Source organism: Coenobita brevimanus, chromosome 15, assembly GCF_032717465.1.
Source record: "Coenobita brevimanus isolate Jiangsu-jjx chromosome 15, ASM3271746v2, whole genome shotgun sequence".
NCBI lineage: Eukaryota > Metazoa > Arthropoda > Malacostraca > Decapoda > Coenobitidae > Coenobita > Coenobita brevimanus.
This window is the reverse complement of record NC_136968.1, coordinates 1,356,039-1,378,274: the sequence shown is the minus strand read 5'-3', so window position 1 is coordinate 1,378,274 and position 22,236 is coordinate 1,356,039. Positions and strand designations below refer to the sequence as shown.

General features: G+C 41.7%; 1 protein-coding gene across 1 annotated transcript in view; it reads left to right on the top strand.

Annotated features, from left to right (window-relative positions):
- Window positions 1-200: 200 nt before the first annotated feature.
- The window catches only part of Klp31E (kinesin-like protein 31E), a 154,546-nt gene continuing 132,510 nt past the window's right edge, over window positions 201-22,236 (top strand). Inside the window, exons 1-3 of the mRNA XM_080265388.1 lie at window positions 201-281; window positions 484-535; window positions 9,535-9,592. Coding sequence (XP_080121514.1) covers window positions 201-281; window positions 484-535; window positions 9,535-9,592 — 191 coding nt within the window. The remainder of the gene's footprint in view (window positions 282-483; window positions 536-9,534; window positions 9,593-22,236) is intronic.

Below are 22,236 nucleotides of genomic sequence, written 5' to 3'. Positions count from 1 at the left end.
AAATCCATTGATTGGTTGTGTGTTGGGAAAAAAGGAGTAAATTAATCAGTTGAATATCAAGCATCTCATTTTTTCAAGATAATTGTTGTTCCACAAAGGGTCATGCTCATTCTTGTACATCTGTAGTCTGTCTAAGGTCACAAGAAGTCACATGACTGGTGGTGTGGTGGGCAGCGTACCTCAGTCATGTATGTAACACCATGAATGAGCCATATCCCTCAGCCTCAGGTGCTGCCATGCCCACCTTCCTTATGTCCTCCACACTGGCCCAAGAGAACCCAGTGTGAAGAGCTTCTGCATACATTATATGGATAATATAGTAGTGTGAATAGCTGTGTTGAAAAAGCTGGTGAGGCGCAGGTGTTGTATTTCCACCCAGACAGCTTAGCACTTGAGTCACACCCTGTCACCCACCAGCCACAACTCAAGGAAGGTTAGTACTGAACAAGGTAGTGTGAAATTTATGTGTCTATATATTTTCAGGGTGGCTTAGGATATGATACACATCCTTTAGGAGGCAGTTCCAGGCCCAGATGTGAGTAAAAGCATAGGTTTGTTCTCATCCATTATGGAGTTACAGTTACTGATCTTGTCATCATTAATTGTAACTCCATAACAGTTTAGAGTTCAACCCACGCTGATATATTTTTTAAAAACTCAAAATCAGCCATAAAAACACCTATTAAAGTTTGTACATCATCCCAGGACACTGTGTGTGTGTGTACCTTCATACATGTGTGCATAGACCTACTGTGTTTCATCATTGTTAAATTGATAAGACATAATTAATTCAGCCAGCTGGTTATAGGCCACTGTTGGTGAGTATGGATCTCCTGGCAGTTGACTAGCACAAAATACAGTGATAAAATTGTAACTGTCTAATGATCCATGTAGGCAGTGTAGTGAGGCCGGTGATAAAAGCAAGGGCAGTGACAGCAGCAGGATGTCCCTCTCAGCCTGCACCCTATGGAGATATCTGGACCATTCTGCCTTCCTTTGTATTTACTCAGCTGCCTTCCTTCGTATTTACTCAGCTGCCTTCCTTTGTATTTACTCAGCTGCCTTCCTTCGTATTTACTCAGCTGCCTTCCTTCGTATTTACTCAGCTGCCTTCCTTCGTATTTACTCAGCTGCCTTCCTTTGTATTTACTCAGCTGCCTTCCTTCGTATTTACTCAGCTGCCTTCCTTCGTATTTACTCAGCTGCTTTCCTTTGTATTTACTCAGCTGCCTTCCTTTGTATTTACTCAGCTGCCTTCCTTCGTATTTACTCAGCTGCCTTCCTTCGTATTTACTCAGCTGCCTTCCATCGTATTTACTCAGCTGCCTTCCTTTGTATTTACTCAGCTGCCTTCCTTTGTATTTACTCAGCTGCCTTTCTTCGTATTTACTCAGCTGCCTTCCTTCGTATTTACTCAGCTGCCTTCCTTCGTATTTACTCAGCTGCCTTCCTTTGTATTTACGCAGCTGCCTTCCTTCTTGTTTACTCAGCTGCCTTCCTTCGTATTTACTCAGCTGCCTTCCTTCTTATTTACTCAGTTGCCTTCCTTCTTATTTACTCAGTTGCCTTCCTTCTTATTTACTCAGCTGCCTTCCTTCTTACTTACTCATCCTTCACCACAGTCGCCTGATGGTTCTGTCTCACAACCTACAGCCAGTTGTGTTCTTATTGTTTCAGTCGTCCAAACCCTCACCAACCCCATAATGCCTCTGTACCATGGAGAATAATATTTCTTTTGAGCCTTGGATGGATAGATAGATAGATAGATAGACAGACAGATAGATAGATAGATAAACAGATAGAAGGTTGACATTGTGGGCTGTATTCTAGATGGCATAGAAGGCTTTATAGAACCTTTATCTTAGCAGTTTATTTAGCATATTACACTGTGTCTTGTATCTGTCTATCAATTGCCAGATGCCTTAATCTTGTAAGGGGTAGCCTCAGACAAATTGCCTCCATGTCGCCCTTTCCACACTCATTTTGCTGCCCTCCCACCAGCTTACACCCCTCACTCATATACCTCTCCACTCCATCCCTCCATCCCATCCTCAGCCTCTCATATGCTATTTAAATTAATGACAACGTAATTTGCATCCATAGCATAAAAGAGGATGGAGAGCGAAAGACTGATGAGGAGAATGTACATGAGTGAGGTGGAGGGGGGAGAGGGAGGGGGTGGCCAAGAGATGGAGGGATGGAGTGGAGAGGTATTTGGGAGAGGGGGGGGTGTGAGCTGGGAGCAGGGCAATGAAGTGGCGGGGGACAGGGCGACGTGGAGGCAATTTGTTTGTGGCCACCCTTTACAGGATTAGGGCCTCTGGCAATAGATAGATCATAAAAGAGGATATTGAGGTATTTTGTGTGGAATAAATGGCTGAAGATTAGCTGTTAAGTAATCTCCAGACCTACTTGTAATATCATCATGTTTTTTCACTGGAATCAAGAATAGAAAGGATAATACAATAAGCCAGGTAATTTCCTTACACTAAGTTAGGAAGATACTGTAATATATTAATGAGGGGGAGACTGAGGATGAGATGGAGGGGTATATAAGAGAAAGGGGTGTGAGCTGGGGGGAAGGCAGCAAAGTGGCAGGGGACAGGGCGACATGGAGGCGATATGTTTGTGGTCACCCCTTACGGGATTGAGTCGTCTGGCTATAAACAGATAGATATATACTACTAACTTGTTGGAACTTCATCAGTGTATTTTGGCAGGAGGCTTGTGGGTTCGAGTATCATCCCCGTTTGACTCCAATTCCCGGCAGAGGTGGACGCTGATCTGGAGTCTGAGGCTGTGATGGTGTCAGAAGAAGTAACCTCAAGCAATTACTGCTGCTGGTTCACCCATGGACATTCAAGATAAACTGGATTTAACTTCCTTACCACCAACATCATTCTTTAGTCTACTTGTGTTGTATCTTAGACAATTTTATATCCACAGGAGAGGCCCCTTTATATTGAAAGAGTTGATGAAAGCTGTTTGCAACTCATGACTGAATTCAATCTCATCTTAAATGTCAGGACCAACTTGCCTAGCTCTGGGCTCCTACACTCCCCATGGGGCAACGTAGGATTGGATGATGGATGGATGGATGTAAACTGAATAATAATCATGTGGTAGTAACAAGAGTAAGATGCAAAAGGTGTCACATTTCAAAAAACTTAATCTTGCAGTCAGTCAGCAGGAAGAGGCATCCATACACAGCTGGTGCTTCATCTATGGATTTAGATGTACGTGCAGCATCCTAAGTCAGTGTCACTTTTGTTGTCATCCTCCTCCTTAACCACTGAGTCTTCGTTTCTTCAGCATCATGACATTAATGTTGTAAATGTGTGTCTTTATGTTAGGTATCTTACACCTTTACTGAGTACATTGTATACTTCATACATTGTGTTGTTTAACAGTGTGATGTACTGATGTAAGTGAAGGCATTTTTGCTGAGTTTACTCCTGTGTACAAATTTACTCTTGCCACAGAATTTGTCTCTAAGTATGCATACGGTAGTTTTCCTCAAAGATTGTAAATTTGATATACATTTAAATTTTCTTTTAATTGGCAGTATTTTTTTTTTTCCTGCAAAACTGGGATTCATTCTGTACTAATACAATACAGTATGCCTGAGTGAGACTTAATATATTAATTTGTGGCACATATCCCATTGCAAAATTTTCTTAAAGGAGCAAATATCACAAGCTTGATGTAACTCAGACATGATCATAGATTCTGTCCACCCCACCATTAATGTTGAAGAGAGATTAATATACACATAATGTTAAGGAAAAATGCTGATAATGATGAAGAAATTATGAATCAAGTAAAAATGTTAATACTGTACCTGTAGTGATGAATATATGATTAACCAAGTAAATAAGTGATAAAGTGATGAAGCAAAAACCAAAGATACAAATGATGCGATTCTGTGTTACATACGAAGATGATTGAGTTTCACTGGTATGCCATTTTGCGTGATTGCTAACCTTCCGAGTGTATTCTTTGTTCTGTAACACATATGTTCTAGTCTGACAGAACTGGTTGTGAGTTTGTTCTTAGCTGATGACAATGGGCCTCTTCCACAGCATGAATACTGAGTTATGATAGTTATGGTTGTGTGAAATTCAGTGAGCCTTATTCATGAGGTAGGAATGAGTCTGCTTGGTACTATACTTTTCTCTCTTTACACAAACTTGGCCTAAAATTGCCATCTCTCCAACTTGAATGCTGAGATGGCACAGTAGGTTACCCTAGAATATGGCACCTGGTGGTGTAGTGGGTAATTACGGCACTCCAGTCAGATTGAGCTGGTGCAGGTTTATAACCAAAGGGTTGTTGGAGTTTATTACTCATGTAATGCCACTCAGGGATGAGTGAGGCTGGTCACTCTCCTCTTAAATGTCAGGACCAACTTGCCTAGCCCCGGCTGCTATGCTACTCATGGGGCAGTGTAGGATTGGATGATGGATGGACGGATGGATATGTGGGTAGTCATGAGGAAATGTTGTGAATAGAATGTGGAGCTGTAGCTTTGTATTCTTCTGCCACTGAACTGTAGTATGCTACCAGAGTACACAAATCTGGGCCAAGTTAAGATGAAAGAACTGTAGTGTGAGTAATACTCCTTTATATCATCGCCTGGCCAGTGCATGCAAGTTGTATTTTAAAGCCTTTATAAACGATGTGATACAAAACTTGGTCATAACCTAAGTCAAAGGTAGTTCGGGGTTTTCAACAAGTTAGACTAAACCTGATGTAGTGGTGCCTCTGGGCTTGTGTATTATTCTGTATATTGTCACCAGCCTTTGGAGCCCTTGAGAAAATATGTTGTGACTTTACCTGCAGTCTCCATCTGATCCTGGTCTAGGGGACTGGCTCAGCCTTCAAACTGGCGATGTTTCTTTTCTATTGATCTTGCTATCTCCAGTCTGTTTTATTTAACTAATAGAAGACTTTTCAGAATGGAAGAATTAGATGTTGGCTACAATAACTCCTTCACTACTAGATGCCTTCCAGAGTTGAATCGTTTGTTTTCGTTTATAAAGACTCCAACATGTTTGCATGCATCAGCCTTGGTCACCTAATTGTGGCTCTGCACACTGCTTAATCTCAGGTAGCCTCCCTGTTCAGTCTGTTATCCCTGAGGCCACACTCTACAACTTTGTTCCGGGTCTTTTTTGGTCTGACTCTCGCAACCCTATTTCTGACGTCTGCACTTCTCCCTTTCCACATCCAGTTGCCATCCTCCACCCTCTCCACATGCCCAAACCATCTCAGTTTGCCCCTCCTCATCACAACACCAATACATTCCAGTCTCATCCATGAATACTGTAAAATTGATGTTGGAGAGGGATGCCTTCATGTGGTGATGGGAATATGAGTGGGTGATGGAGCTCTCTAGTTATACAATCATCCCTCTCTCCCTTCCCTGTCCCGAAGCTATTGAACAGCAGAAGATGGGCAGCTTAATCCTGCAGTCCACTGGAGGAGGATGGGTGTTGTTGAGTTACTCAGTGTTAAGTTGGGAGATTGTTTTATTGTTTCATTGTGAAGAGGGTGGGTATGCAGCAAAGTTACAAGGGCGGAATGAGTTTTTCGCTAAAGCAGTCAACTGTGTACTTTTCTTATTCATGTCATCCTTTATTAGAAATCTTTCTGTATCTTGATGTAAGTGATCTATATTTGTGATTTTAATGCAGCCAGTTATTACTTGTAAGAGTATTGTTCTGTGTTTTTTAAAGCTTATCCATGTTTGTGTTGGTTAAGGTTGGGACCTGACTTGGGTAATGGTAATTCACAGTTAAAACAAACTGTTTATGGATGGTTTTCAGGGATCCTTTCTGTCATACAAAGTTTGTGCCTGTGAGTGTTTTCATGGCGTCGAGTTTACAAGATACCTTTACACTGATGTAACTAGTATGTTGAGAAATGGTCGTGTGTGTCCAAAGTTAGTCCAAGAATTTGGTAGTGTCTTTCCCGTGGGAGTGGTTCGTTAAAGAGGATAACTTTACGGTGTGTTTGAGATCCATATCTGTCTAGAGTGAAGAGGGTAATGGTTAATTGGGTTGGTGAGACGGCCATTCTGTTTTGTTTAAGCCAGTGTTGTGGAAAATGTCTGTACATTTGGAGCTAGGCTGCTACTTACCAAGTTTTTGGGTATTGTGAAGCTGTTGCTAAATCATCGCCATAGGATAGTACTGTAACTGAAGGTGGGGAGGTTGGCAGGTCATGAAGGAAAAGGTTAGAAAGTGAGAGGGAAAGAACTGAGCCCAGTACAACGCCGTTGGATAGTGTTCTGAATGTAGAAATGTGGTTTTGGCTGTATATTTGGGCTTGCCTGCTTGAAAGAAAAAGGTAGTCAACAATTTTTTAATTATTACAGCATCTTTCACATTTATGCCAAGGATTTTATTAATCAGGATGTGGCTGGATGCTGAATAATGTACTTAATAAATTACTTGTGTTGTTTTCTTTAAAAATATATATATTTTTCAACCATTGTTTTTTTTTTTCTTTACTCATAGAGGCTGTTTTCATTATAAGCAAGGAACATGTTAAAAAAATATCACTACTTTCTACGTACAGTTGCAACTTTAAATCAGAGGAGTTGACAGATCAGCATCATGTGGTAGTAGTAGATGGTTGTGTTACAGGAGCCTGTGAGAGTGAATGCTGAAATCATTAGTCCTTCATGGCTGGGATGTGTCCAGTATTCTATTCTAACTAGTACCAGGTCATTTTAATCGGCTAAGAGTGAATCACTGGAATCTAAAAGAGTTAAGAACATTTTCTTTCTAACAAAATGCAGTTCCTTTTCACCAGTCTGGCAGCAACCTCTCATTCCTTTCCTGTCCAGTTCTCTGATATGAGAGTTAACTGTCACTCTCAGTCCTTCATGTATGCAGTGAGCCAACCCTGGAATTGTCTTCCTCTGTATGTATTTCCTATACTGCCTGTGACCTTCAGTCTTTCAGTGTGTCCAGGCACCTCAAACTGAACAGATCTTAAATTTGGCACTTATTTTGTTTTTATTTTTTCTTGGAACAATCTTGCAGGCTTCTGGTCTTTGGTTCCTTCTTCCTTTCATTTTAAAAGATATATAATACTGTACATGGGACCTCAAGGATTCCTATGCAGCTTTACAGTCAATTCCTTTCCAAGATTTGTCATCATGTCATCATCATTATTTTTGATACCTTGCTTTCTGCAGGGAACCTCCAAACTAGTGTTGTCCTTGATACAATTGCCTCCAGACTGTCGTATCCATGCACACTTCTCTCACTCCCAAAACACTGCTTTTCCTCTTCCTTCTCTTTCAATAGTGTGCAGTTCCACTCACTGCTTCCATACCATGTAAAGTCTACAAGAAGTGCATGGAAAGGAAAGTTAAGAATATTTCCATGTCTTGTTCTACCTACAGAAATATATTCTGTATTAGTTACAAGAGAAAAATTGTACATTAAAATATTTATGGTTTTGCAGAAAGGAGAAGGATGGGAGAAAACCATAACAAGGCTATTGTTCTTCCTACATATCACATCAGTGTTACGAGGAAGAACTGATTACATGTTTGTGAATCACCTGTTGACTGTTCCTTGCAGTACAGATTTTTATTTACAGGAAGTGGTAATAGTAGTAGTTGTAGCCCTGGTTCATTTGGGTCAACGACTACTTTCCTTGGTCTGGGTACTGGAAAGAGACGACTCTATGTGGTGCGAGTGATATAACAACAGTGGAGCTGGCCTTTTTTTTTATAAACATCCCCCAACTCCCACTCCTATCTCCTTGAAAGGAGGATGGTGGGCTGCAGGAGAGGGCACTTTCAGCCTGTAGTCAGTTGGTTCTACATGCGGATGAGCTTGAGGTAACTACTGCTACTGCTGCTACAGTACTGCTGCTACAGTACTACTACCATTATCACTACTACTACCACTGCTGCTGCTGTGGTTTCCTTGTTCCTCCTGTAGAAATAAAAATAATAGTTATGGCTAGAAAGTTAGTAGTCAGGTTACCGGTACCTATGAATCCAATAGCTAAGCACAAAAGTGGAGTTCCATATATTACATTTTTTGTGTGGCTGGGACGATCCCAGTGTTACCAGTGTACTATTATCTATGTTACATAACTTTTCCCCATAGGCTACATATTTTTTACACTGAGGGGCTTCAGCTGATCAGAAATTTCAGAACATCCCATCCACCCCCATAAAATCGGCGTTAGTCACTTCACATCGATAAAGTGACGATTTTATTTAGCTCTAATTACACTTCGAACTGGAGTTATATTTTACCTTGATTAACCCTTTCAGTAATACACGTTCAAGCTGAATAAAATATGATATAGGTAGCAAGAATAGCATTTAAAATACGTAAGAGTTCATAGCATGAAGCCAAATATTTAAACAATCTCAAATACGTCATTTAAAATACGTAAGGTTAACAAGGTTTTAAATTATCCAGCTATGAGTCATATATGACAGTTCAACGCATCGCTGTCGAAAGCTCATGCATGCGTCATCATTCAAATATCCCGCTTCAGCCATCGTTGAGAAATTATCATGTGGGTTTCAGATATATTTTTAATCTTGCTGTTTATTTTCGCTCCTCTCCCCTCCTTAGCTTCATGATGAAGCTGCTTTCTGGAGTAATAACGAGTAAGTACTAGATGTGGTGGACTGTGGAGTGAAAATTGCCCTGAAAGTTTTTGTGAAAATTATTACTAATGGAGTCTCTTCTGCTGGCATAGTCGCATTTAAAATCTTGGTGCCAAGCTATTTTTAAAGATATCCTTTATATGAAACATATTGTCTTTTGTATTTATCAATGTGGTCTTTTCTCTCTTGGATATATGTCATCTGTCGAGTTACGGGGAACAAGACAATGTGTTTTTGGTAATTTTGTTGAGCTGAGAATGATCATGTGGCATCAGTACATTTAAATGCTTCGATGCCAGAGGCGTGTTTTAGTGGCAATTGTTTTTGTGAACAGCTTAAAAGTTCGTCAGTTTGATGGCCTGAACGTATTGAGAGCAACAATTTGCACACCTCTTTATTTTTATATGTTGGGTTATAGACATGTCTACGAAATATTAATAATGGTAAAAGAAGTAATGGCAGTGGTTGATTGGCATTGTGATCTGTAGGTGTTTGCCATTTTGTTATCCTAAATATTTCGGTATCGCTCCTCTTTCACATAAACTTTTGAGACTACATATATATAGCTCATATTAAACAATGACAAATGAAATCAGTCTACTATGAGTTTACTGTAATTAAGTTAGTGTGCCACAGCAGTGAAATGAAGCGTATTTACCGATATATCACAAGCGACGGAGAGATCATAAACCCAACCACTGCATCACAATAACAACCACCTTCAGTCAGCTGTTGGCAGTGGCAATGGGTGGGTGCACGTCGCCGTGCTCTGCTATGTCGCCTTTGTGAGCCCTGCAGATTTATTCCCAATGCTTTAGAAACACGTTTGGGTATTTTGTACATAGTGTGGTGACCAAGGGGCTAATATATTCGGTGTATTCAAGCCGGAGGAGCCATTATCGCCAAAATGGGTGACGAATCTAGTGTGAGAGTGGCTGTGAGGTGAGTAGCAAACGTTTTAATTTTATTTTTTTCCCTATCAGTTTCCCAGACCCTCAGCAACGTTCGAATCACACCTGTATTTTCACCCTGCATTAATATTCTCGCTGTGGTGTAAAAACAGAGGATATTGTGAATAGAAAAAGGAATGGATTGCAAGAGTACCTCATTTTGTATTCAACGTAAAATTTCACTTTCTAAAAGGAGGCATGGCCAGTGTGTGTCTGTAGCTTTTTTATGGGGTAATTTTTCGCGTTCCATTCATTTCTCTGCGACCGCCGGACCAGAACGAGATAGCGAGAGGGGGAGTGGGGAGAGGAAGACAGATCGATCTATGGTGGAGGCTGGCTTGGAGGGGTGGTCGTGTGTTCGAGAGACTGAGAGACATGTAGGCCTTAGTAACTGGAGATTTCGTAACGTAATTTCTTGGGCGATTTATTTAACGTATTTTATATTAAGAGTCTTGTATATTATTTGACTTTAATTGTACATAGGGTTGTGTAGGCTGCTTTGTAATGCTTCTTATTTTTTAGTATACTTAACCTTATCATACTTGTGTGTTGTTTATATAGTTGTAATGCTGACTGCTGGCATTAATAACATCTTTATCCTTGAATGAGTGGCCACAAACAAAGTGCCTCCATGCCACCTCACACCCCCTCCTTACTCACACCTTTCCACCCATCCCTCTACTTTATTGAAACTCTCCCAGTCAGTCTCTCATTCCCCACTCACCACATGGCCACATTGAGGTGTTATATACAAAATAATAAGGTTGAGAAATAGGTGCTATAGGCCAAAGCTATTTAGAATGTGACTTCAAACTGTGTTAAGGGGGAGGGTGTGTGTGAAGGGAGACCAGATCAGTGTGGGAATAATGAAGGAGGATGGTTTGGAGGGAGGGAGTCTGGTAGGGTTTTGAAGGCATATTTGGGAGGGTTGAGGAGAGGAAGTGTATGGGGGAGGATGGTGTGGGTTGATAGGAAGGATGGAGAGAGGGAGAGGGTGGTGGTGTGGAGGGAGGGTAGTGGGGAGAGGAAGACTTAAGATCAATGTGGAGTGTATGAGGTAGGATGGTTTGGTGTGTGTGAGGGGGGGGAGTTGAGTGAATTCCAATAGGTCTGAGTGGAGAAAGTGAGAGGCCTGAGGAATGATGATGATGGTTACAAAATATTTGGAAGTAAGAGGTCACAGCTTTCTATAGGCTCTGACATCTTTAAATTTATTAACAGTAATCATGGAATCAGATTCATATTAATATACCATACTGGATGCTGAGGCCTATGTGTGGTATGGTAGTTGTCTTTGAGAATTCTGGAAGTTTTGGATTTGGAAGATATGTTATACAGTAGATGCCGTGTGTGTGTATACATGCACAGTATATACTTCTGTATATATAAAAAAAAAATGTTTTTGCCTAATTACTTATGTAGACTTTGCATATTGTACTGTATAAACACCAGTACTGTATTACTGGCAGTGACATACCGTAGCTATGATACAAGAGCCTGTTATAGGGTTTTGTGTGGTAAAAAAAATATATAAATTTGCTAAGAGGTGCAAGGAGTCATCCAAGGTCAAGAGAATACAGCACAACCCTTTGTTTGGAAGTCTTGGTGTTACTGTATGGCTGTGTGCTGGGGGAATAAACTGTATATACTGCTGTAGTGTCTAGATGGTTGGGTGGTGGAGGATTGTACTACTGACCGACAGCACACAAAACTGATCTTAGGCTGGGGCTAGAAATAGTGAGAATTTGATTTTATGGAAAGGGTGTTCTTTGGGAGACCTGAGAGTTGGTTGTGTGTGGTGCCTTCAGTGATGCTATGGAATGCCCTAGGCTGTGTCCACACTAAATACTTGCAAGGGTGGATAGGGCTCTGCATCACCGTAACCCATAGAAATTCATGGCCACACCTGCCAGGGTCAAGTGGGGTCACTTGTATGGGTTACACTGACGCAGAACTCCCGCCCACACCAGCAAACATTTGTTGTCAACGTACCGGTAGCCGTACTCTGTTTGTTTTTAATATTGTCGTAGCCTATGCATACCCAAGTGAAGCTGGCATAACCTAGTCTCTTACTATCTATCTATCTATCTATTGCCTGACGCCTCAATCCCGTTTGGGGTGGCCACAAACAAATCGCCTCCAGGTCGCCCTGTCCCCCGCCATTTCACTGCCCTGCTCCCAACTCACACCCCCCTCTCTCATATACCTCTCCACCCCATCCCTCCATCTCATCCTCGGTCTCCCCCTCCCTCTTCCACCCTCCACCTCACTCACATACACTCTCTTTGTCAGTCTTTCACCCTCCATTCTCTCCACATGGCCAAACCACCTCAGTGTGTTCCTCACAACGCTTCCTATCACATCCACATCCACACCACAACGTTCCTTTATATCCTCATTCGTCAGCCTGTCTCTCCACGTGACTCCACAGGCTCCTCTTAAATAACTCATTTCCACTGCTCTCACTCTTGACTTGTGTCCTTACTGATACTAGTATTTGTAGTGATTTGTATTCCAGAAAGTGGCTCAGTCTGATTAGTGTAGCACATCTGTGGGGAAAAACAAATATGTACCAGTAGCCTATGTAGCTTATTTATATGCAGATGGTTTTGCTTGTGAAATGGATGTAGAAATATGTAGGGTTGAGTGATTGTGTCCATTTCACTAGGCATGCTTTTATCCTTTCTGTTTCTTGATCCTGTCTCACACCATCTCCTGGGTGAGGGGTGTGGGATGATGATGATGACAGCAAAAAACAGTAGCTATAGAAGGCCTTATACTACACAATACACTGTACTGGAGAAAGCGAAATAGCAGGTTGAGTGGGAATAGAGAAAGAGATCATTGTTTCAGGACAGTGTACGGTATCCTATAGACAGTAGCTAATGTGGTAGCCATCCTTTCTCAAGGGTAATTTGTCAGAGATGCCTATGATGACCCACTTGCTGACATGTAGGGAGCACATATGGGTTGGTTATATATATTATGGTTACCATCCAGCACAGTAAATGGTGTCCTGGCGTACAGGAAACCATTTGGCTTGTCATGCAGTGTAAAGCCACCTGAAGAGGAAAGAAGAGTCATAAAAAGTGACAGAAAAGATGGGAGAAATGGGAAGAGAGAGAGCAGATACAGTAAAAGAGTGATAAAGGTGAAGGAAGAAGTAGGCAGCACTACATCAAGTGAGTGGGTGATGGTCACCGCCACCTGCCACCTAAATACCGTACAGTATATTGTCTGCATTTCAACCATCGCAGTATGTCTGTCTATCTATCTATCTAGATAGATAGACATACTGCGATTGTTGAAATGCAGTATGTAAAGTGACATTTTGTAGCCATATGGCATTCACTTCGTTCAACCAGATGTGTAGGGCAGAGCTCCTTTAGTGATGGGTCTTAAACAGCCTTCATTGACTTTCAGAAGTGTGGTGTTTCCTCTCCTGTGTTTTTGCTGTCATCAAATTATTTTATTCGGCTCAATGGAAACCTCTGCATGTGATGTGGTTTTTAATATTTTCACAACCCTTTCAGTAGGTTTATATATTTTTCTCATTTCTTACTACCACCGGAGGATTTCATTCAGCATAGGGGAGACTGCTCTTATTTAGGGAATTGATATATGCTGTGTACTGTAGTTCTTTCACCTTAACATTGCCCAGATTTTCACCCTATCGGACCATAAGTCACATAACTCAGTGGCAGAAGAAGACAGAACTATAGCTTTACATCTTTTCCATAGCTATCTATCTATCTATCTGTCTAACTATTGCCAGATGCCTTAATCCCGTAAGGGTTGGCCACAGACAAATCGCCTCCATGTCGCCCTGTCCCCCAGCATTTCACTGCCCTGCTCTCAGCTCACACCCCCCTCTCTCATAGCACTTGCTTGTAATTAGTACCATAGTGTATTCTAGTACTATATTACTTCGCTTTTACAATTCAGCCTTCAAGATGGAGAGATGGCAATTTTAACCCAAGCTAAAGTGAGTGTAGCAGGGTAGTCAGGAAGTGTGTGGTTACTGGTGTAGGACGGAAGATTGGTGTGGGTGGGGGAAAGTTGGAGTATCAGGTTATATCAATTTAGAAGATTGCATGTTGTGGGTGGAGAGATATTTAGGATTGGGTGAAAGCATAAGAGAAAGACAATAAAAAGGATGATTGTTTGATGTGGGCGAGAAAGAGCTGGAATATTGGGTGACAACAGAGAGGAAGAATGATGATGTTTGATGTGGTGAAAAGTGGCAGTGTATAGTAGATAACAAGAGAGAGGAAAGATAGGGATGTTTGGTGTGAGTGAAAGGAGTGGCATGATTGTGTGACAGCAGAGAGGAAGAATGAGGATGTGTGATGTGGTGAAAAGAGTGGCAGTACCGTATATATTAAAAGAGAGAGGAAAGATAAGGATGTTTGATGTGGGTGAAAGGAGTGGCATGATTGTGATGGCAGAGAGAAAGGAAAGGGATGTTTGGTGCTGAAGAGTTATACTATTGGGTGACAGCAGAGAGGATGACTGTCAGGCTTAGGTTACGGCAAATAGAAAGATTGGTTATTGCGGACAGGGAATGGTAGCCCACACAGTTGAGGTTACGGTATATTCTTTCTAACACCTCTTCCATGGTGATTGAGGTTTTTTTTGCACATTGTGACCTGGCAGTAAAGGAGTAGAATATGATGGAGTAAAACTGTGTCCATGCATGCCCTTGTACCTTAATTTTTGTAGGTCAGGTGAGTAGGAAGGAAATTTTTACGATGGAGAATACAGAATGGCAGAGGGTAGTTAGGCTTCAGGTACCATACTTCAGTCTCCATAACATTCTCTTTCAGTTATTTTTCCTTACCCAGACAGCCTAAGGGTGAATGGAGATCTGAGTGATGAGTTTTCCATGAATGTTAGTGTGCATCAGGGGTCAGTCTTGAGTGCCTTGTTGTTTATCATGGTCCTTGAAGCCCTCTCACGTGACTTCAGAAATGGACTTCCATGGGGGATGTTGTATGCTGATGATTTGGTTTTGATTGCAAAGAATGAAAGGGAGGTGGAGGAAAGATTTAGGAAGTGGAGAGATGATATGAGGCACAAGGGCTTAAGAGTAAATGCAGATAAAACAAAAGTGATGGTATCTAGGGCTGGGGGTGGAATTGTCAAAGAAGAGGGAGAATGGCCATGTGCAGTTTGCCACAAGGGCATGGGAAGTAATTCCATTTTGTGCAGTGTTTGTGATAAGTGGGTGCATAAGAGATGTAGTGGTATTAGAGGTAGACTGCAAGATAATGATGATTTCATGTGTGTGGTGTGTCGTTGAGAGCAGGTGGAGATTGTCAGGCATGAAAAGATTGGTCATGCCGGTGAGTCTCGTGTGTGGAAGAGTTTTGTTATTTGGAAGATGTGTTATGTGCTGGAGGTGGGGCTGGAGCTAGCTCTGTGGCTAGAGTGAGGAGTGTTTGGAAGAAGTTCAGGGAGCTGTTGCCTCTCCTGACATTGAGAGGGCTGTCCCTCCATGCCAAGGTATCTCTGTATGTATGTTGCATGTGTTAGGAATGTAATGCTGTATGGTAGTGAGACCTGGGCAGTAAAGGAGGAAGATGTTCATAGGTGCAAAGGCACAAAAATGACTTTGATTTAATGGATGTGCAGTGTGTCCTTGAATGTGAGGCCTGAGGTGGCAAGGATTACAGTGGAAGAGTTGAGAGGTAGGATGGGACTGGAGTGTATTGGTGTTGTGATGAGGAGAGGTAGATTGAGATGGTTAGGGCATGTGGAGAGGATGGGAGATGATAATTGGGTGCAGAAAGTGAAAAGTGTTAATGTTGGGGGTAGGGTTGTGAGAGGTAAAGAGACCTGGGACAAGGTCATTGAGTGTGACCTGAATGGGAAAGCTGCCAGAGATCGAGCAGCATTGAGAGCTGCCATGAGGTGACCAACTCTGATGCATGCAAGCCTGTTTCAGCCTTTAAAAACAAAACAAAAAATGAAAGAATGACTACCATAGTGTAGCCTACTGTGTTGGTGCTGGACCTTGAATTATATAAAATGGGATTTTCTTGTATGTGTGGAAGATATTAGCATTTTATATATTATTATTGGTCAGCTTTCTGCTGTTACTTTGTTTACAGAGTGAAGCCAATAAATTATAAGTTTATACTACCTATTTCTTCACTTAGCTATGCCTAGTAATGCTGGTACATGGCCTGTCCAGTAATGGCTCACAAGGTCATAAGTCTTAGAGGCTTTAGATATCAGACTGGCTTATGGATTGGTGGTGAAGTAATATGTCCCATGTAGAATTATGTAAGATTGTGCTGGATTGCCATATTTAAGTTACATATGTGGGACTGTTATGTGTTGAAGTGTACTGTAGCTACCCTGTGTATTGTTTTGTGAAGGAGGAAGCAAAAACGGGGCTGTTTTTTAGTTCTCAAACCGATTTTTTGGTCATTATGGCTTACAGAGCATGTGTTGACGTAGCTATATACCGGGTGTGTATCATTTTGTAGGTCAGTCTGTGCCTTTAGTTAGCTGCACCAGCTTCCATAAGTTACTCATTTTTCAGGAAAAAATGTGCCTTATATATATTTGGTATTATTTCATCATAGTTTTATGGGTATGAAATGGAATAGAGTCTGCAGAAATATGGGTATACAGTATATGCAGATTTTCAGGCTAAGCTAACCATTTTTTTTTTTCTCTCTCTCTTTTTTAATGCAAGGAAGAAGGGACCAGAGGCCGCTACTTTAATTTAGCAGAAATTACCATAAAAACAGTTTCAAATTCAGCTTTCAGCCCATCATCTTAAAATGCACGTTGCAGTCCTCCTTGGAATGAGTTACCATAGTAGGCATGTCACATTTCTCAGGTTAACTTCCCAGCCCTCCATCCATCTTACACCATAGATACGAAGTGTTCAGTACAGTGGCTTGTGAGTGATGTCAAATTGCCACTCGCTTGCAGAAGTGACCCATCCTGTGCTAACCTTTTCAGTGTGAAGAAGCCATTTAAGGTATTACCAGTATTTGCAGGAGGGGGGAGTGAGCTGGGTGGAGGGCAGTCAAGTGGTGGGTGACAGAGCAACTTGGAGGCGTTTTGTCTGTGGCCACCCTTTGTGGGATTAGGACGTCAGGCAACAGATAGATAGATAGACCAGTACTGTACTTAATTCTCAATCTCTTTTTAGTATGTTGATGTTATTTATTACCGGTAATACGGACCGTAATACTGTACTTATTCTTGCAGAGTACCACCAATCAGTTGTTCTAAAAGTAGGTACGCGGTATAAAAGATCTGTTGCAGTGAAGAGTTAATGAAGGCCATGTCGAAGCCCACCAGTTTGCAAAGTCTCTGCTGAGCCAAATACCGTGAGTGAAACCATCTGGTGGCGGCAAGAATAAGAAACATATGACATTCTTTGGCTGGCTGAAGGGGTTACGAGAACTGAACACTGCCACATCAGATGGGTAGTGTTGGGGGGAATGCGTATAAGATGACGTTTAGTTCTTCTAGTACAGTACCAATGTATATCTTACCATTTAATTCATTTAGTACAGTACCAGTATGTATCGTACCAGCAGTTTAGGAGATCAAGGGTTGGACCTGTGTGCCGTGTACTGATGTTTGGTAGTACTATACATCAGCCCCATTGTCTTTGTACAGTTATTAAGATGCTAAATGATGCTCAAACTGAATGTGGCCTGTAAGAGTTTGGGCTAAGTATGAAAGGTGGTTGGGGTTTATTGCTCACACAGTACCAGTCAGGAATGAGCAACTGGTCACTCTCACTTAGGGTCATAACGAGGCCTACTGTAGACACACACTGTTATTACAGATATAATGTCTTAAGTTGAGTGGCATGATTTATAGTTTTTAAGAGTCATGCCCCTCAGGTTTATTCCCCATGCCTATTCCCCAGCATCTCATTGTCATCATCATATCACACTCTCAGTACAGTATCTTTTTTTTTTTTTTTTTTTTTTTTTTTTTGCTAAGCTCGTTTGGTATACATAGCCAGGCTGTTAGACTTAGTGCTGCATAGCTAGCTGACAGAAAAATCTTATACCAGTATTATACGTTTCTCAGTGTTGGAATAATTTTGAATTTTGCTTAAAATCATTTAATGTTGTCAGTATCTCGGGCCTGAAATGTATCTGATGTTATGGTATGTTGGTATTGATCTGACTAAAACTGGCACCTGCATGCAGCATCACACTAAAGCAAGGAACATGAATCTGCAGTAATATTTGCTAATTTGCTCTGTGTTTGTGTGTGTGTGTGTGTGTGTGTGTGAATAATATCAGGGGAGGGGTGGGAGGTTGTGTCTCTATGAACACTTTTGGTGGGTCACAGGCCAAAAAGTTAGAGAATCACTGCATGGCTAATTCCATCAAAACCCAGTCATTTTCTGGCATTAGAGAGGAGAAAGGTGGAGGCAGAAAAGTAAAAATACTGTAATGGCATCAGAAAAATCATAATTATCCTTGTAGTCTGGTTCTATTCCTGTTGGCTGTGCTTGACATCTTTCATTTCCGTATTCCATTTCAGTCCCAGTTGTAAGTCCCCCTCCTCTCAGTACAGTGTAGGTACCATACACAGTTAGTTACCAGTTTTCATAGTATACAGTAGATTCAAGTACTTCTTATCAACCTGTAATGAAATTATGTAACAATTCTGCAACAGAGATTGTGCAAATTGGATTGTTTTTTAATCATCACTGAAATGTATTTATTTTAAGAATTTCAAAAACATAGACATTTTTGTCATTGGTGGGGGCATGCACCATCCACTCACTGTATGTAGTGCAGCCATCAGGTGACTACAGCACCCTGACAAGGCAAATGGTTTTCTGTAATGCAAAAAACCTTTGACTACACTGGATGGTAACCATGAGGTATAACTAAATGGATGCCAGGTGGTTTAGTGGGGTAAGGCAGTTCAACCTGATAGGGACCATAAGGGTGTCCATGTGAGGGGTGGGTGGGGTCTAGTGGTCCCATAACACCACTCAGGGGCAGCCAGGATGATTACCCCCGCATTAGCCTACATGTCATGACTGAGGATGGAGAGTGAGAGACTGATTGGGAGAGTGTATGAGGTGGAGGGAGGGGGGGGGCAGAAGGAAAGGGAGGCCAGGGATGAGATGGAGGGATGGAGTGGTTAGGTATATGAGAGAGGGGTGTGTGAGCTGGGAGCAGGACAATGAAATGGTGGGGGAGAGAGCGACATGGAGGCGATTTGTTTATGGCCACCCCTTATGGGATTAAGGCGTCTGGCAATAGACAGGTAGATAGATAGACTGAGTAACATAGCCCAAGCTCCGTATGGCCCTGGTGAGAGAGAAAAGGGGAGGGGATTAGATGATAGAACGATGAGGAATGTACTGACTGAGCTGTGTGTGTGTGTGTGGTGTGTGTGTGTGTGTGTGTGTGTGTTTTATTTAGACAAAGGATACTATTCTGCCTGCTACACCACGAGAGAGAAAAGGGGGAGGGGGGGAGGGGATGATAGAACAATGAGGAACGTACTGACTGAGCTTGTGTGTGTGTGTGTGTGTGTGTGTGTATTCTTCCTCCTGCCGTTGTAAATGTAACTCCTACGCATTATACACCTGCTTACACAATGGTTCCCTTACCCTACCCACCTGTACGGTAATAACACATAGTGCCTAGTCATAGTGGTAATTGTAGTAAGGGAAGCTGTACAGTGCTGTGGAAGGCTGTGTTATTGCGCTGAGATAAGACCAAGGCCCATATTCTCACAGCGGAAGCTCCCTAACACCTTTTCCTAAGCGATTTGTTTTATTTATCATACCCGGTACCTTACTGACCTATTCTGTGTTATGTAAATTCTTCCAGTGTCACCAAACTGCGTAAAGTACAAAAAGGTACTAAACCCATATCCAAGAATAAATCGCTAAGGAAGAGGTGTTAGGGGCTTACCTGCTGAAAATATTGGCCCAGGTGTTACGTTGTTTTATCAGGTTGTGGTGGAGGGGATAATACGTTACATGTGAGTTAATATCGTACACCCATATCCAAGAATAAATCGCTAAGGAAGAGGATTTAGGGACTTACGCAATGAGAATACAGGCCCAGGTATTACGTTGTTTTATGGAGCAATGGTGTAAGGGATAATACGTTACTTGTGAGTTAATATCGTACACCCATATCCAAGAATAAATCGCTAAGGAAGAGGATTTAGGGACTTACACAATACAGGCCCAGGTATTACGTTTTTTTATGGAGCAATGGTGTAAGGGATAATACGTTAGCTGTGAGTCAATATCGTTATCAGTGTGGTTGCTATCGCTTCTATAAGACCGTGGATGTGTTTACCTTCCTGCTCTATGGCGGTGATAAGCATGTGCAGTTTATTATTTCTCTCTCTCTCTCTCTCTCTCTCGAAAGTCACCTAATTGGAATGATAAGTGCCTAGTGGTTAATTTGAGTATGTCTTGGATTGGTATGATAATATTGATTGCAAAATACCGTGATTACACTGCAAAATTGGACTAATTGGCCACACACACACACACACACACACACACACACACACACACACACACACACACACACACACACACACACACACACACACACACACACACGGGGGATGAGCATTGCAAAGTATTGTTAATTGTAAGTTTACATAGAAGCATACCAGTACATACATATGCACTTAGGTACACATACCCTCTTATCACACACACACACACACACACACACACATACTGTTAATTGTAAGTGTACATAGAAGCATGCCAGTACATACATATACACTTACACACACACACACACACACACACACACACAGTAACCCACATGGACAAGAATCTAGATAACAACACTGGTGTGGCCTTGTGCTAGCAGGTGTTGTTACGTACACACACACACACACACACACACACACACACACACACACACACACACACACACTAACCTACATTACCTGTATATAATGATGTGCACAAGCTTCACATACATAAATTACCTAAATGTGACCGGTATACATACCAAATACGCACACACAGACACACACACACACACACACACACACGCCTACCCCTGTGTATACCGTACTCATACACACAGAAATTCACCTGTTACCCGTATATAACGGTGTATATAATTACACACACACACACACACACACACACACACACACACACACACACACACACACACAGTGACTCATGTCTACAACACCTGTCCAAAACACACACACACACACACACACACACACACACACACACACACACACACACAGGGAATGCATTACGTAGTCTGAGTCACCAGCACACATGCATACATCAAACTCCTTCAGTATCTCGCTATTCACTAGTTCCTATTTCAGATGATTTTCCTGAAGTTAAGAAAAGCCTCTCGTAGTGAAGGGGTTGTGGAAGCTCCCTAACACCTTTTCCTAAGCGATTTTGTTTAGTGCACCTTATTCTTTGTTACGTCAATCCTCCTTATCATGTTTTCCTAAGCGATTTATTGAACATATTACACCCTGCTGTCCTCTTCTGTTACATAAATCCTCCCTAACACATTTTCGTAAGTGATTTAGCTAAGTATTTTATTGCACCCTACTTTCCTCTTCTGTGTGGGATCAGTCCTTCCTAACTTCTTCTCCCAAGCGATTTATTTAACTTATTACACCTTGCCGTTACATAAATCTTTCCTAACGTACTTTCGTTAGCGATTTATTTTATTTTATTACACCGAGCTGTCCTTTCCTGTGTTACATAAATCCTTCCAATATCACCATACTCTGCATAAAGCTCCCAACACATTTTCCTAAGCAATTTATTTTGTTTATTACATCTTACTGTCCTCTCTTGTGTTACATAAATCCTTGCAATATCGCCATACTCTGCATAAATAACGTACGGAAGGATATTGACCAGCCATGTCCAAAAATAAATCGCTTAGGAGGAGGTGTTAGGGAGCTTCCTTGATTAACGAGAAAATATGATCATAAGCGTATTGTAGGTGATATAGGAAATTCCTCAGTATATTTTTCTTGGCGATTCATTCTGGTGTATGTTATTTATGTATTTTTGTGTGAATGTGCTTGCCGCAGTGGTATTCTGCTCTCTCTCTCTCTCTCTCTCTCTCTCTCTCTCTCTCTCTCTCTCTCTCTCTCAGATATGAACTAACAAGACCATCCAAACTGATTAGATAGATAACACACACACACACACACACACACACAATTAGTCAGGTTGTGTAGGACCTATCTTTGTTATGAATCACACACACTCACACACACACACACACACACACACACACACACACACACACACACACACACACACACACACACAAGGAACACATACTTTATATACGCGCACACACACACACACACACACACACACACACACACACACACACACAAGGAACACATACTTTATATACGCACACACACACACACACACACACACACACACACACACACACACACATTCTGTATATACGCACACACACACACACACACACACACACACACACATTCTGTATATACGCACACACACACACACACACACACACACACACACACACACACGCAATTAGTCAGGTGGTGTAGGAACTATCTTTGTTATGAATCACACACACACACACACACACGCAATTAGTCAGGTTGTGT